Source organism: Centruroides sculpturatus, unplaced genomic scaffold, assembly GCF_000671375.1.
Source record: "Centruroides sculpturatus isolate CEXI.00-Female unplaced genomic scaffold, Cexi_2.0 scaffold519, whole genome shotgun sequence".
Taxonomy (NCBI): Eukaryota; Metazoa; Arthropoda; class Arachnida; order Scorpiones; family Buthidae; genus Centruroides; species Centruroides sculpturatus.
The window spans coordinates 32,821-51,436 of record NW_019384900.1 but is presented as its reverse complement, the minus strand read 5'-3'; the positions used below and the strand labels follow the sequence as shown (position 1 = coordinate 51,436).

The window sequence follows — 18,616 nt, the reverse complement described above, 5'->3', positions numbered from 1 at the left end:
ATAAGTTAGCTCAGGGGTGGTCAACAGTTTTTGCCCCCAGGCCGGATTGGAAAGAAAATTTTCCACGGGCCAAACTAGAGGCTGCCCTAGGAAGATTTTGAGGTGGTGTGAGATCTCATTGTGGTGTCACCCTGTACAGACTGAACTGTAGATAGAGATTACAGATACATTTTCACATTATCATGTTTTATTAACACCTGCTCTACGCTGTACTTACGAGATTTGTAATGGAGGGTTAACTCTAAACGCACAGTGAGTTGTTGATTTTTTTTTAAGGCATCAAAATTTTTAATTGAGCGATTTGGACTTCAATAACTAATATTGAAAGATTGATCGCGGGCCACAAATTCATTAGATGGGCCGGATCTGGCCTGTGGGCCATATGTTGGCCATGCCTGAGTTAGCTTATGTTTCAGTTGTTAATGCCTCTGTATGAAGTGAAATTCTAAAAAAATGTCCATAAAAATAGTAACAAAATAATGAAAGGGAAATTAGGGTTAAATGACATAAGAATGTCATTTAACTTATCCTCTGATCAGGCTCCAAACAGCTGGAAAAGCAGAAAGTTGTTGCCAATTTTAAGAGAAAATAAGAAAACCCTTTTACTAATTTGTCTAAGAGATGATATGCTTTTTATGGAAAACAGTTTTCACAATCTCACTTTCATCTAATGAACTAGTAGATATAATTTGAAAAAAAAAAAGCTGCCAGAACAAAAAATTTAATTTACAAAATTTAAGAAAACAATACAAAAATAAGTCTCACTTATTTTCCACATATGCAGGACAAGTGAGAAGACATTTTTGTATTGTCTAAGAAATATCTACTAAATTTACAAAATTTAGAAACAAAGTTTATAAATTTTTGGTTTTCAAACATAACAGCATTTGATACCTATAATCATTCATAAAATTTAAATTAATTTAGCTTTACTTTTGGATTTGCTTCAATACATTATACACAATTGTTTTTAACTCAAATTTTAAACAATTTTGTATTAATAAAAATTTTTTAGAAGCTTTTCCACAAATCATTTATTTATGATAAGTAAAAATAAAACTACAAAAATCAAAAAATTTATCNTACTAGAGGTAGACATTAGATGCAATATCTTATCTAAATTAATAATTATAATTTTTAATAAATTTATTAAATAATTTAGAACCATTTGGAAGAAAAAAACTAGCCCGGAGTAAGGCTAAAACTTGCAACCTCCGCTTGCTGTGCTGTGCATTTGCCACCCAGACCTCCAAGCAGTTCTTCACTTCCAGACTTATTTGAACTTTAGAAATAACCTTACATGATTACTTGCTGCGCCAGCTGGATGTATGGTTCGAATACACCTGAAAGTGAAAAATTGCTTGGAGGCCCAAATGGCATAACTGGCACTGCATGGTAAGCAGAGATTGCAGATTCAAGCCCCACTCCAGACTAGTTCTCTTCTTCCAGATGGTTCAAAATTATTTAATAAATTTATTAAAAATTATAATTATTAATTTAGATGAGGTGGCACCCAATGTCTACCTCTAGTACCAAATTATTTAGTATCTAATCATTAATAATAGCAGATTTATAGCCCAAATAATTAAAGTGATCATTTGGTTGAGTATGGTTGTACCTAAATTAATAGTTCTGGAAATGAAAATTGGATGAAAGACTGAGTAGCGTAACTGACAATGCAGCCACATGACATATGAGAGTTGCAGGTTCAAATCCCACTTCAGGTCAATTCTTTTCTTCCAGTACCTTCTAAATTAATTATTAGAACATTAATTATAATTATTAGATTTATCAAGAGATGGTACATAACACCTATCTCTAGGCCAAATTATTTGACATTTAATTAGTAATTAATTGTTATATTATAAATATATAATACATGACAATCTATCAAATTACTACAGTAATAAAAAAATAATTAGGCAAAACAGATTCCAACTGCCAACTTTTGAAAATCTATCTAAAAGTCAAAAAAATCTGGTACAGTACAAAACTGATCTGTACTAGTTCAAGTTTCAGGAGCTAACAGTTTCAATGTTATCAAAATTATTGTCAATACTGGAAATATTCTAAAATCATCCATAATTGTCTCTACTTTGCCAGAAAAATTCCAAATTGACAACCGTTTGGATAACTTATCTATTTTACAGTTTTATAAAATTTTATTTATATAAATTACACTATAGAAAATTATTTTTAATATAAGCAATAGATAACCTTATAAATAATAATTATTTTACATTTTGATGATATGAATATACACATAAATTACACAATATATACATAAATTACACACAATATACAAAATATCATACACAATATATACATAAATTATTTTACATTTTAATATATGCATAGTTACATTTAAATAAAGTTATATATATTTTTTTATAATTGATAATGTCCTTTTGAATTATAAAAGTTGTATTTTCACTCAATCATTCATTTAAATCCAAAGAAATCAGTTGTCACCAAAGCTATCAATTTTACATTTCATTATTCTAAATTTTCAGTTTAGTTTAAGAAGATTCTATAAACAAAATAAAAAAAAAAGGAAAAATTGACTTTTCAATTTATCTATAACTAGCAGACCACGCCATGCCTTGTTGTGGCTCAAAATGTATCTATTATAAATGTATAACACTTCCCCCGTGGGGGAAAATTTTTCGAAAAATTTTTTCTTAGTGTACATTCTCTTGACGTACCCTATTAAAACGCAATCAAAAACGCAAAAACCTGCATCTAAAATAGTATAATAGAAGCCAAGTTTTTCACAGTAAGCCTTAATCCTGTCCCTCTCCCCTGCAGGGGAATATCAAAAAATCCCTTCTTAGTGAACATTCTGTTGATGTACTCTATTAAAACGCAATCAAAAATGCCAAAAATCACATCTAAAATAGTATAAATAGAAGCAGAGTTCTTTACGGTAAGCCTTACAGGGAAGGCTTACCATAAAGAACTGTCCATCTCCCACGTTTAACGAAATAATATATAGCCTATGTCCACCCTGAAGTTCCATTCTAAATATTGGCGAAAGAATTTTTGAAATCGGATGAGTAGTTTCGGAGATTACCTGCTGTATACAAACTAACATACAAACATTACCTCTTTATAATATTAGTATAGATAAAGATATTAATTCAAAAATCAGGGCAAGAGAAATATCTCAAGATTTTGACTTCCCTCTTATGTAAAGAATTTGGTTGATATGAAAAATAAAATTAGTTTTATAGTTCAATAGTATTATGAAGTCCCAACATCACTAGCTATTTTGGAATTGACAACTCAGCATGGTGTTTATTGGCTGTTGAAAACAAAGGAGTTGACATCTCAGACCCATTTCAGGAATCTTAGCAAGTGGGATAAAGTCAAAATATTGCAGTGTTTGAATCACTGTAAAAATATACATGATTTTAATCTTATTTTTACTGATATCAATATTGCTCAGTTTTTGGTTGTAATCCAGCATTAACCAAATCATTCTTTAATGCGGAATTTGATTAACACTGAAATTAATTGCAACAATCTCATATATAGTGGCAAGAGTTTTGATTAACATACCTTATGCAAAACCTTTGCATACCTTTATGCAAAAAAATGCAAGTCTCAAGGACTTCTGACTGAGAGAAATTAAGTCATGAACATGACAATATCATTTCTCCCATGCAGAGGCACTTCCAGAGCCTGAGACCCAGCCAGTTACTTTGCTGCCAGCATTAAAAAAAAAAAAAAAAAACCCGATGTATTACAAGCTTCCAATTGTTCTACTATAATTACAAATTACATTCTTTGTAAATTTAAACCTATTGATCAAAACATGTTTGTTCTAGGTCTAGAGTGTCATTTTGCTCGTTATTGCAAAGTTTATGCTGATATTTAAACAGTGTTAGTTTTTTCTTAATTCTTGATAACATTTTCTCTAGCAACAGTAACTAATGTAGGTACAAGCATTTATTAAATATTTACTTTACATTCATTTTTTTATTTTTTCTAAAAGAGTACAGAACTATATAAGTGAATTCATTAATATAGTAATCAATCATGGACAAATGCAATTTTGATATACATGATAACATTGAGGGATTAATTAATTATGCATTATAATATTTTTATTTGACACAAGTTTTCAACAGATTAAAATTAAAAAAATTATTCTTTAAAGCTGGAACTGCTATACAAATTGAAAATAAACTGACCTTTTGTATATTTCCAGCCATTGATATAAATAAAAATGTATTTGTTTATATCAATGGCATTGCTGCAAACATATAAAAGGTCAGTTTATTTTCAATTTGTAGATTCAAATTAGAAAAAAACAAATGGAGATCATTATTTACAGAACAAAACAACATTGGGGATGATAGTGTTTTCAGAACATTTTCGCAAAGATATTTAGCTAGGTAAATATAACTACTTAAAAATGTATTTTTATGAATTTCTTATTAACTTATCAATAAACAGATGAAATACTTGAAGCCTAACATAATTCTTACACATAAGATCACTCAGAAGAACAAATTCACTTAATAAAGCAAAATGTAGTGTGGCTACAAATAAACACAAACTTGTTTATAGATATTAAAAACTGCAATATGTTTATATCCTTTTCTTTACAGTTAGTTTATACTGTCCATTAATGCTCATCTTTTCACAACTTCATTGAAATTTTGTCAAGATTAGAAACAAGCAAATTATATACAATTGTTGGATGATGATTTGCTAAGTTTATTTCCATTTTCTACTGTTAATCCACATATTATTAATAAACCAACAAATGCCTAAATAATCAGGCTATAATATGGCTATAATTAAATAATAAATACAAATGAATTTGGTATAGAGGTAAGATTAGGTGCCATCTCTTATCTTACCTCTATACCAAATTCATTTGTATTTATTATTTAATTACAGCCATATTATAGCCTGATTATTTAGGCATTTGTTGGTTTATTTATATATCATTGGACTTTGAGATGTATTATATTTATCCATATATTATATGACCAACATTAAAAACCACTTTACCTTTAATTGGTTTCAAATTACCTATAATAGTTATTATATCACTTGTGTAATTTTAATGTCTAATAAACAAATACCTCGTAAACAATCTCTTAGTATTCAAACATCAAAATTTATCTTTACAAAATGGTTCTGCATATGGAATGGTATAAGTGCTGACACCTATAGGGCTTTCTGACTGCAAAACCATATTTTGGCTGCTGTCTAACTCTGTAGTAGTATGCCAACATCATGTGTTGTTTTTAAACCATAATTCATAGCACATAAACACAGGAAATGCATCAATTGAATAGAAATTTTGTAGAGAATTTTCTTTCCCAAATTAAGAAATATTAAAATAACTTAAAGGATTTAGTTATAAAAGACCAAACAGTTAAGAAAACATTAGATCTTAAATGGGTCTGAATAATAGGAAGGATCAGGCTTTTTAGTACTAAATAATTATAAAACTTATTTTAAAAAATTAAGCTTTAACTTGGTTATAAAAAATTTTTTTCAAGAGAAAATTAGGTTTGTCTAAATACACACTTTTCAGAAAACAAAAAAATTCTAGATAATCTTTTTGTATTTTAGAATATTCCTTAAATTTAAAAATAAAACTGGATTTTTTAAATTTTGGAATGTTAAAGTTTTGTTAATTTTTATTTTAAATTAATATTCAATAATGAAGAATTCACATCATTATATTTGAATAATTCCTTAATTTCTAAAGTCACTCTCATTTGAACTAGAAAAAATTTTAGGATATGAAATATTTTTAATTAATTTCTATGCTTATAGTTAGTTCTATCACTATAAATTCTAACAAAGCATTGCATACAAAAATTTAACTACTATGTAATGTTATAGAACTCAGATTAATTTTGATAACATTCTCTAAAAATTCTTACATATATCAAGAAATTATTATTTATATATATATAATTAAATTATAAATAAATTTACTGAACAGTAGAATATTACATATTAACTTATATTGAATATTATTTGTAATATCTTTTACTGTAAAAAAGTATACCTATTTCCATATCTTTAGATCGTTTTCCTTTATTATATAATGTTATGGTAAATGATTTGATATCTGATGGCAAATCTCTAAGAAAAAAAAAATATATATTTTTGTTAAATCTTACAAATTTCAATAAAATATTTAAACATGCAAAATATAAATATCAAATAATACTCAAAAAAAAAAAAAAAAAAAAAAAAAAAAAAAAAAAAAAAAAAAAAAAAAAAAAAAAAAAAAAAAAAAAAAAAAAAAAAAAAAAAAAAAAAAAAAAAAAAAAAAAAAAAAAAAAAAANTGTTTTAATTTTAACAACTTTTTGAATAAAGTGAAAATTTTATAAAGATAAATTAAACTATTAAATTTATCACAAAAATAATATAATTTAATATCTCAATCTCAACTGTACCCCACACACAATGCTTACTCAAGTAAGAAATCCTCTTCCCAAATTGGATCTGGAGGACATTTTACTTGTGTCCTACATACTTTTACTTGATTCAAAGAAATTATGCAAAAAGGATGTGGAACTAGTCTAACAGGCAAACGATGTGCTTCTAACAATGTCAGATGTAAACTACGAACTTCAGTTACATTGTGACTAGGTCCTCGTCCACGAGGAAGTTGTGGAGCACAAAGTGGTTTAATTGCTTGAATCCATTCCTGTAAAATAAGAATTTAAATATTTTTAATTTATCAGATTAAAGCATTAATTTTTATATCAAATCAGTATATGCTATTTAGAAAAAAATTGTTTATTACTGTAATTTCATGTAGATATACTGGTTTGGTTTATATGAAGCAGGTTATACCCATAAGAAGTTGCTAGAATTGAAAGTGTCTTCACAAACCCACAGTAACATATGCTTACTCTTGGAAAAGAATCATTGAAAACCTAAACACTTACAAATATTCAATTTAGAAGATACAGTACCAAACCAAATATATGGCAACTTTGGAACTGCAAGTGGACAAGATTTTTGGAATTTTCTGGATACAGGCTAAATATGTACTTAAAGTAAAAAATGGAAATGGAAAGAAAAAAACATAATAACTGTATTTAATACACCATCTGCCAAACTGTCACAATTTTGTCAAAATGGTGTTGTGTGATGCTTTTGGCAAAACTATGAAGTGGCCTTGCAATAAACCACAATCGTACTAAGGCCTATCAAATTCAACTAGTCAATTTTTTTGTTAATTCCAGATTTCTGGAAGCTAGATATTTAGTTTGGTACATTATCATCTTAAACATTCCTTTTATTTCTGTTTCTTCCATTTTACTTCCATTTGCAATTCATTGAAGCTCTGCTTATAATATAGTCATCCAATGACTATCATTTGCTTCATTTTTGTTTTGTTTATCATATACTATTGTTTAGTGATGTGCCAGATATCTGTATCTGTGGATATCCAAGGGAAGAAAAGATCCATATCCATATTCGTTACTTTTTAGTGGATCTTTAATGGATCTTTTATCTTAATAAATTTCATTACTTATATAAAATTTTAAAGATAGGTAGCAATAAAATACTAATAACTTCAATTCAAATCACTTTTTATTTCTTAAAAATCACATATTTGGCACATTCATATCGCAAAAATTTTATCATGCAAAATTCATTTACTATCATAAAATATCTCCATATTGTCAACAAAAAAGTTTAGTAGTATAGTTTTTATTTTAATTTAACTCAATACTTTCCAAAAATACAAACTTAATCTATGCTATCCCTAAACTATAAACAAAAATACGTGCAATGCAAGTCAAAACACATCACGTTACTAATGCAAAGTGAAAACTATCAGTCCAAGGTCACAAGCACCGATGCCGACTGAATATGAAAGTTGAGATTCGTATCCGCGGATCTAGACACTAATGATCTGTATCTGTGGATATACATTTTTAACGATCCGACACATAACTATTATTAATAAAATACATAACAGTAATATGCTAAAATACACATAAGGAAATTAAATTTAATTATTATTATCCAAAGACTACCTCAAAGATCAATTGTGCAACTCTAATTCACTGTAAAGAATTATGATATAGTATCAGTCCTCAACATATGATGAAATCATATATTGAGGACTGATACTTACTTCATGTCAACTAAATGATCTTAACTCTAATGACACTAGTGTGAGAGATTTAAAGGTTTATATTTCTTCTGTTTTTGCTTTATTAGAACAGAAATTGGCTGTAATAGTGTTAGAACAAAAGAACAATGTTTTATCCAAGCAAACACCTTGAGATAATTTTGTACTAGGTGCAATTTTTTACAATTTAGATGACAGTCAATTTTTTTTTCTTAGGAGTTTTTCTTTGGTAAAGATAAGCTTGGCACTTCGAAACAGTACCTACCACATTTTCATTATTGTTTCCTGGATTTTGCTTTGAAGCACCAAGCTTATCTTTACCAAAGAAAAACTAAGAAAAAATTTGACTGTCATCTAAATTGTCATAATTTTATACTTGGGGCAATTTTTTACATCTCGGATGTTTTTGCTTGGATATCAATTATTTTTTGGCCAATGATTATGTTATTACATCAAGATGTAAAACCACAATATAGTTTGGTTGGTGCTTGGCAATGGCCATCAATCAAATGCTTTCAATAGGTTGTGAGTAAAACTGTTATAAAAAGTTTTAATTCACATAAATGAGACTTATTGTTCTGGATAACATTTTAATTAAAAAGATCATTCACTTCAATGCAATTTTATCCTTATGAGCATAAAATTAAGTAACTCTATGGGGAACCCTCGTAAATTTTGACATATTGACCCAGAAGTTTTGCAGCACCTCATTGATAACAAGAAAGGCTTAAGTTTAAAATCTGAGCTTTCTAGAACCAGTAGTTTCTCTAGAAGTGTCCGCAGTGCCTGATGAAGGAAAAGAAGAAAGTTCAGCTTTTTTGGTAAATTTTGCACTTTTTGATTACTTAAATTTCAGTAATTCCTATTTAGAAAAAATTGAAATTTTCCACACTACTTAAGAAAACAATTATCTTTTGAATAAGATATTCAGAATTATCATAATTGTTGGAGTAAAGAAATCAACTCCCAAAAATTGGTAAAGCAGATTTCTGTGACTTCTTCACTTAACATGGAATCACTGCCATCACTCAATTACAATCAATTTCAACAGATTGTGAATTTAGAGATAGGAAACAGTAATATAAAGGCAAGTGTTAAAATTGTTGTCAAAAATCAGCATGCAAGCATGAGAAAATTTTTTCTTTTTGGAGTGATAGGAAATTAACTGCAAATTTGTTATTAAAGTTTATGTATTTAATCACTTAATTCCTTGAAGAATTAGATCCAATTGATTAATCTATAAATTATTTAAATTATAAAAGATAGCAATATAAAATGGTAGATGCTAAATTATCTAAATCTAATAAGTTAGCTCAGGGGTGGTCAACAGTTTTTGCCCCCAGGCCGGATTGGAAAGAAAATTTTCCACGGGCCAAACTAGAGGCTGCCCTAGGAAGATTTTGAGGTGGTGTGAGATCTCATTGTGGTGTCACCCTGTACAGACTGAACTGTAGATAGAGATTACAGATACATTTTCACATTATCATGTTTTATTAACACCTGCTCTACGCTGTACTTACGAGATTTGTAATGGAGGGTTAACTCTAAACGCACAGTGAGTTGTTGATTTTTTTTTAAGGCATCAAAATTTTTAATTGAGCGATTTGGACTTCAATAACTAATATTGAAAGATTGATCGCGGGCCACAAATTCATTAGATGGGCCGGATCTGGCCTGTGGGCCATATGTTGGCCATGCCTGAGTTAGCTTATGTTTCAGTTGTTAATGCCTCTGTATGAAGTGAAATTCTAAAAAAATGTCCATAAAAATAGTAACAAAATAATGAAAGGGAAATTAGGGTTAAATGACATAAGAATGTCATTTAACTTATCCTCTGATCAGGCTCCAAACAGCTGGAAAAGCAGAAAGTTGTTGCCAATTTTAAGAGAAAATAAGAAAACCCTTTTACTAATTTGTCTAAGAGATGATATGCTTTTTATGGAAAACAGTTTTCACAATCTCACTTTCATCTAATGAACTAGTAGATATAATTTGAAAAAAAAAAAGCTGCCAGAACAAAAAATTTAATTTACAAAATTTAAGAAAACAATACAAAAATAAGTCTCACTTATTTTCCACATATGCAGGACAAGTGAGAAGACATTTTTGTATTGTCTAAGAAATATCTACTAAATTTACAAAATTTAGAAACAAAGTTTATAAATTTTTGGTTTTCAAACATAACAGCATTTGATACCTATAATCATTCATAAAATTTAAATTAATTTAGCTTTACTTTTGGATTTGCTTCAATACATTATACACAATTGTTTTTAACTCAAATTTTAAACAATTTTGTATTAATAAAAATTTTTTAGAAGCTTTTCCACAAATCATTTATTTATGATAAGTAAAAATAAAACTACAAAAATCAAAAAATTTATCATTATCTTGCATAAGACTTTATACAGAAAACCATAATTTATTAATAAAAAATTTAATTTAGTGATATGAATTTTTAGTATTGTTAAGATTATTACTTACCTGTGCCAAATCAGGTGAACTGGCACATAAATAATATACAGTACTGATACAAGGTAATGCTCTTTCTACCAATTGAAAACAATTTGGTCTACAAAATAAAAATATATATTTTTGTAAGTGTAATTAAGTCTTTAAATTAAACCACTCAAAGTTATATAAAATTAAAAAGATTTTCAAATTAATTAAAAATTAGTTGATTAAAAAAAAAAACTTACAAAAAATCATACCTTTCAAATAGACTATCATGAACCATGTATAAATATGTGTAACTGAGTTCAATGAGACCCTTTGGTTTTGTTCTCTAAATAAAAATTAATAAAGTGCAAAAAAGAAAAAAATTCAATAATCTGAATTAAAACGTTGAAAAGTTAAAAATAAACTTTTATGCAACTATTTTTATTATTATTTAAAATAAAATTTATTTTTATGTGAATTTATTATTTTACAATAAAAAAATGTTAAGTAGATTTGAAATGAAATCATTTGTGACAAAATTAACAAAAATATTTATTTAATTATGAAAATAAGTAAAATTTTAAAGTGAATATATTAATTAAAATGAAGCCAAAATTTATTAAATTGAATACTTCTTTTGTAACTCAAAATATCTAAATATTTATATTAAAAATCCCAATATGTCTTATCAAACTGTAACTTTCTATCCAAGATAGAAAAACTATCATCATTACATTAAAATCAGATTTTTCCCCCCTTATGTTATATTAAATTAAAATATTAAAAATCAAATCATTTTAAAAACTTACATTTTTTTACTCTTTTATTCATTGTATTATTATATGCATTTTATAAAGAACAAAATTATAGTTGTACAGTGGAACCTTGCTTAACGAGCACCTCGCATAAGGAGCAAAACAAATTGTAAAAAAATGACTCGTTTAACGAGCAATGGTTCGCATAACAAGTGAAGAAAAGAGGGGAAGTCCCAGACTGTGCACACGCTCCATCAGTCTGTGTTTAGCATTCATTCTGTTAGCATCTTAGCATCACTTATGATTACACATTTTTCCAAACTTGTGTTCAGACATATTGCATCAACCACCATAGCCCGTTATATAATAAGCACACCAAATGATATGCCAAGTTCTTGGGCTATGTAGAGGCTATAATAATTAAATATTAGAAATTAGTTAATTTGACTAAAGATAGGCAGTTATACCACCATCTCATATTAATGACTAATTCCAAATTAAATTTAATAAGGAGGTGGCAGCATAACTGACTATCTCTAGTCAAATGAATTAATTTCTAATAAAGAGGTTGCAGCCAAAGTTTTCATCTCTAAAACGTGAATGTCGAATGTTGAGCACCGCCATCTTGTAAGTCTATAAGTTTCACAATGGTGTTTGGAATGTTGAGCATGATTCCAATGATGTTCCAAATGCCATTGTCAAACTTCTAGGCTTACAAGATAGCGGCACTCAACGTTGGACATTCATGTTTTAGAGATGAAAACTTCGGCCGCAACCTGTAATATTTAATTATATCCTTTATATAGCTCAAGCTTTTTGCATATCTTTTGGCATGTTTATCAGACATATTATCTGAGATTATTATTTGTTTTCTACATATCAAATTTGCATTTCAGGTTGGTTCATTTCATGCTAGAAGAAATGATGATGATGATTCACATGCCTTAACAATGTATATCGTATAATTTTCTTTCAATAAACGTTATACATAAAATATCCGAGTATTTTTTTGGCATCTAAAGCATTATCGTATTTTACACTAATTTATATGGGAAAAACTGTTTTGCTTAATGAGTTTTGCATTACGAATAAGATTCTGGAACAAGTTCTGCTCATTAAGCAAGGTTCCATTGTATATTTAAATGGTTCTATTAAAATGAATATAAGAGTTTATAATTTTGCTAGTGAACTAAGAAATTAGTAATAATTAAATTCAGTTTTAAGTTGAAATACATCATAAAAAATTGCAAGGTTATTACCAGTTAATCAGCTTGTTTGAACAAAACAAGAAAGAAACTTATGCTAAACTGTTTTTCTTTTTTGCTATACATTCTTCAATGAATATCTCATGGATATTTATATGCCAACTGCTTTTAAATATATTCTAAGAAATCAAAAGGTTCTCTCTAGAAATTTAAATTACAATAGTTATTATGTACTAATTAAAATTTCCCCAGTTTAAGAATACATAATACAAATCTGCAAACAAAGTCATTCAAATTTTAATAAGCTTTTTATAACATGATGAACACTTCAAAATTGTAAATTATACTAATAAAAATAACTGTTTTTACAAAATTTTAAAAAATTCTTAACTGAAGTTTTAATATAGAAAAGTAACTTTAAAAAACCTGTAGAACAAAACAATTGGATTTCAACTTTTGTATTTTATTTTGCCTGTTACTGAATAAAACTGAATTAAAAAAATGAACATGGAAAAAAACTTAAGTAAAATTAAATATACTAGAATACTAAGTTAAAAAATATACTAGATGCACTAGTTTTACCAATAAATTTCAATTTCTGTTTGAACTTAACTGTTAGTTTCAGTTTTTATATTTTCATTAAGTTTGATAGTCATTAAACATAAAGTCATCACGTTATTAATTACATTTTCAGTCACAATACTTTGAATTTAGTTGTGGGACTCAAACCAACAACAGCTGCTTACTGTGCGGATATGTTGCCAGTAACAGTACCAGGACCTCCATCCAATCTGCTGAAGGTTCAAGTCCCCATTCAATTATTAATAGTAGCAGTAATAGAGTCTGATATATTAAAGCCAAATGATTGCAGGATTAGAACATAAACAAAACATCTTTAAACCTGATTAATTTCCATTATTTTTGTTTTAATCTGAAATAAAATAAATAAAATAGAAAAAAACAATTTCAGAGAATTAAAAATACTTTTCTATTGTTGTATTCTTTTTATCACATTCACTATATTTCTACCCTTCAATAAATGGTCATTTTAAACCAAATGTCCTGCATACTCTATAGTACTTCTACTTAAAGTATCTCCAGTTGGAAAATGTTAACACAAACTTATTCATGTTACTCTAATATTTTGAATACTTATAAAAATATATCCTATCAGTTCCAGAGTGAAGAAACATTTAGACAGAATACTAAAATATAATATTTTCGGAATCAATATGTTATTCAAATTTTTTGAGAACTTATATTGTGTTAGCTGATTAAATTCACCAGTTGAAATAATAAAATATCAAAATGACATCAACTGATTTTTCTCTATATTGGGAACTGATAAGCTTGTTGCTTTACTCTTCACATGGGTGAGTACATTTGTGACAAAAAGAAGATTTTAAACTAAGTTTCCCTTAAAACTTTCAGATATATCATACATCATTACTATTTAATTTTTTATATTTTACAATTTTGAGATTTGTTTTGCAGTTAATATTAAGTAAATAAATAAAAAAAAATTAATATTTTATTTATATGAGTGCGATAGAGTTATAGCAGAAAAGTATCATTAATCTGATGATCAAAACTGGTTGTTTCAATTTCAAAACAGTTCTCAAATTCTCCAGATAGCATTTAGTCCTTATTTTCACTTATTTTATTCCTTTATGTTTGTTTAACAACATACAGAGAAATCTTAGAACACTACAATCTAAGGAAGATAAAAATATGACCTAAAAATTATATATTATTGGAAGAGGTCATGAAAGCAAGAATGGATAAAATTCATTTGTTAATTTGGACTTCTTTCAAACACTTGATTTGCTTAATTCTGACAGCTTCTGAATGCTTCTTCTCTCATTAAAAGTAATAAATATATTTTTACTGACAAACAAATTGATTTTTTTATTGTTTGTATTGGAAGTTTAAAGCACTGATGAATTTTATGATGGTTGGTCAAAGATTGATCTTTCACAGGGAGTATGTTGAACAGAGGTTCAAAATCAATCTCAATCATATGTTCAGAAAAACTCAAATTTAATAAAAAAATAATTTAAAAAAATATATTATAAAGATGCTGGTTATGAAAAAGAAAAAATTATTTTTTATTCAAATATGTTGCAATACAATTATCTAAAATTAGTAATCTTTGTAATTTCATATTTAAAAAATTGAAAATTTCATTATTTATTTTCAAAATAATTTTATGCTTTATTGAAATTTATAATGAAGATGACTTACTACTGACTTAAAAGAAACAACAAGACTTACTCTAGGTGTATCAAAAAATAATAACTGCTGTTCTTTTGAACTTAAAACAAAATATAGATTTTTCCATTTTCTGTTTCCTTGACCTAAATAAAAAATAGATTTAAATAATTTTTAAAACTAAGTAAATACAATATTAAAATAAAAAAAAAAGTCAGATAGTTATGCTGTAATAAAAATATTCTTTAAATGAAAAAAAATTTCTTAAAAGTATATTTTATTATAAATAGTCATTCAGAAATTTAAAATAAAATTTATTTAAAAGTCATACAACTACACAGAGTAATATGATAATTCTTGAATATTAGAATGAAAAACTGCTAAATGATATTATTTAGTAAAACCAAAAATAAAGTTGCATAGAAAAAAATAAATAATAAAAATAAATGAAAAAAAAATTATGAGCTTTTATAAGAGCAAAAATGAGCTGGAAACAAATAAGAGAAATAAAATCTTACTTTTCTTGTTAAGATAGCCTTTCATACGAATTCCTTTATTTCGTTTCGCTAATCCAGTCTCTCTACTTTCTTTTAACGTAGCATATATATCTTGTGATTTATGCTGAACTTCTTCAGCCTTACTGAGTTCTTTTGATTCATAAGGTGCCTAAATAAAGTTTTATTAAAAATAAATAAAAATTTTACATTTATTTTCTAAAACCATTTTAATGTGTAATCCACATGACAAAAACTAAATTATGTACTGTTTAAATAAATATATTACATGAATAAGAATTTATATTATATAATCTATAGCAATTTTACTATAAAATTTTACTCTATTTTAATTCTACTTTTAAAGATTTACAGAATACTTTGACTTTATTTTCTAATTTATTATTAAGAAATAATAGAAAATATTTATAACTAGCTAAGTAAGAAAAATTAAAACTTATTTGTCCCTAAATTGTGGAATGCAAAAATATCCATTAGAGAAATTGTAGATAACTTTGTTTCTTAGTAGTTGCAACTACTTATCTAAGATTATCCTTTCATCATTATCTTTTATTAAAACAATCTAAAAAATTTGTAGACCTCATTATTAAAACTTAAGAAAAGGAACAATGGAACAATACACTTTTTTAGACATTAAAAATGATACATGGCTCTTTGGAGAAAATGTAAAATTTGGATCTATAATGTAAAAACTGATAAATATTTATTACATAGGAAAAATTTTGAAAATTTAAAAAAAGTAACAAAAATATATACATTTAAATATCAGTTGATAGATGCAGTTTTACAAAATACAGAAATAAACTAAAATGAAATGCAAAATACGGAATTTACAAAACACAAGAAAAACAGTAGAAGCTTCAGAAATAAATGTAAAAAAGAATATGTAGATGAGTGTAAAAAAAATTGGAACAACATTAAGCAATTCATGCAAATGATTGTCTAGCTAAAGACCTAATCAACTGATATGATCCATCATTTGATGTTAGATCAATCAATGTTGCACTAATACCTTTTTTCATTTTAAATTTCTAAAGTTAATAATTATTTAATATAAACATTTAAAAACTAATTAAACTAGCATGGAATACATTTTTAAAATGATTTAAAATTTCAAATTTTAAACATAAAACATTAGTATTGAATTTTTCATAAACTGAAAAAAAGAACAAGTTGATGATGAACTAATTTAAACAAATATTTTGAGCTAAAAAATTTTAAAAATTTTACTGTGAAAATAGTAGAAATTGTTTTTCTACATTTAAACATTTTATAGTTAGTTAATAGAAGCCCATTTTTTTAAAAAATAAAAAACCTAATAACNTGGATCTATAATGTAAAAACTGATAAATATTTATTACATAGGAAAAATTTTGAAAATTTAAAAAAAGTAACAAAAATATATACATTTAAATATCAGTTGATAGATGCAGTTTTACAAAATACAGAAATAAACTAAAATGAAATGCAAAATACGGAATTTACAAAACACAAGAAAAACAGTAGAAGCTTCAGAAATAAATGTAAAAAAGAATATGTAGATGAGTGTAAAAAAAATTGGAACAACATTAAGCAATTCATGCAAATGATTGTCTAGCTAAAGACCTAATCAACTGATATGATCCATCATTTGATGTTAGATCAATCAATGTTGCACTAATACCTTTTTTCATTTTAAATTTCTAAAGTTAATAATTATTTAATATAAACATTTAAAAACTAATTAAACTAGCATGGAATACATTTTTAAAATGATTTAAAATTTCAAATTTTAAACATAAAACATTAGTATTGAATTTTTCATAAACTGAAAAAAAGAACAAGTTGATGATGAACTAATTTAAACAAATATTTTGAGCTAAAAAATTTTAAAAATTTTACTGTGAAAATAGTAGAAATTGTTTTTCTACATTTAAACATTTTATAGTTAGTTAATAGAAGCCCATTTTTTTAAAAAATAAAAAACCTAATAACTTATATTAATAAATCTAAAATACACAAACACACAATAAATTAATATAGTTTGTAAGTAACAGTTTTAAAATTAAAATAAAATATTTTCAAAAAAAGGAAAAAAATGCATTGAATTTATAGGAATAACAAAGATTCCGTTTTTAATTTTTTTTTTTCAGAAAATGACTTAAATAATGTTGAAAATGCATTATGATAAAAATAAAATGATATCTATAATATTATTTGCATTATTGAATTGTATCATATGAATGCTTTTGAAGCACTATTTTGCAAAGTATGCATCATTGTAATCCTCTAACAAAGTTTTTAAACCATTTTGCAAAAAATTACTTTTCACTAAAAACAGGATAACTTTTTAGAAACCTGGTCAGAAATATTTTTAAAATTGTGATAAATATTTTTAGAATTTTACACTCCAGCTTCAGATACTCCACTCCTCAAAACAAAAATTCAAAAGAAAACAAAACAATTTCAATTTTTCTTTAAATTGAAATGGGCTGGAATGTTAAATTTTGAAAAAACTTTGCTGATTTCTACCTGGTTTATAGTATATATTAAGCATTTATTTATTTATTTTTTTTTTTGTATTTTTCTTTAGGATAGTAACAAGTAAGACAGATTTAAGTAACTGTTAAAATCTTAAAACCAAAACAATTGTTATTAAAATTTTGCTATAAAAAATATATATATGTTACCGCTAAAGCTCGAAATCCGTTAATGTGTACATTACCTAGCTAATCTGCAAATTAACTAGAGTGATCCGTTAAAGCTGCAAAAATTATTCAATTTGTCAAATTACCTAGGTAATTTGCAGAGTATCTAGGTAATCTGCACATTAACGGTTTCCGTATCGTTAAAGTTCAAAAGTTTGTTTCTTTCACTTCCTTTCCCCACTCCTTCTTTTTACGTAGATAAATTTAAATCTTAGAATGCAAGCAAGCACCGAATTGGTGAGTAAAATCAAGAAAAGATTTTTTGCAAACCTCTTTAGCGAAGATTTAAAATATAATACGGGAAAAATAGTGTTTTAATAACAAACCAAAGTATGATTCCATAATTGAAGATGTAAAGCAAATAAAAGTTTCCAAGAAGAAAGAATCATCTTGAGATTATCAAATAATTCAAAGGTGTGATGTGTTGACTGTACAAGGCTGTTAAAAACTCATTGAGCTGTTGTCAGATGCGCGAGAAAGGTTTGAAAAAGTTTGACATTCGATAAAAACTGAAGAAGACCTTGAAAAATTAGAAGATTCACAAGAGACTGTGATTATGAGATCACAGTCAAATCTTACTCAAGAGGACATTCCGTTATCCCCCGCTTCTACAGAATCACCTATAGAAATACAAGAATTTACCGATAGTAATCTTAAACTGCCTTCTATACC

The 18,616-nt window shown here is 26.4% G+C and overlaps 1 protein-coding gene across 1 annotated transcript in view; it reads right to left on the bottom strand.

Annotated features, from left to right (window-relative positions):
- The window catches only part of LOC111631484 (ras GTPase-activating protein 1-like), a 97,025-nt gene that overhangs the window by 52,930 nt on the left and 25,479 nt on the right, over nucleotides 1–18,616 (bottom strand). The window contains exons 9-15 of the mRNA XM_023375729.1: nucleotides 15,261–15,408; nucleotides 14,806–14,888; nucleotides 10,844–10,917; nucleotides 10,617–10,704; nucleotides 6,454–6,689; nucleotides 6,041–6,117; nucleotides 4,471–4,547 (exon numbers count right to left, since the gene is read on the bottom strand). Of these exons, the coding sequence (XP_023231497.1) occupies nucleotides 4,471–4,547; nucleotides 6,041–6,117; nucleotides 6,454–6,689; nucleotides 10,617–10,704; nucleotides 10,844–10,917; nucleotides 14,806–14,888; nucleotides 15,261–15,408 (783 nt within the window). The remainder of the gene's footprint in view (nucleotides 1–4,470; nucleotides 4,548–6,040; nucleotides 6,118–6,453; nucleotides 6,690–10,616; nucleotides 10,705–10,843; nucleotides 10,918–14,805; nucleotides 14,889–15,260; nucleotides 15,409–18,616) is intronic.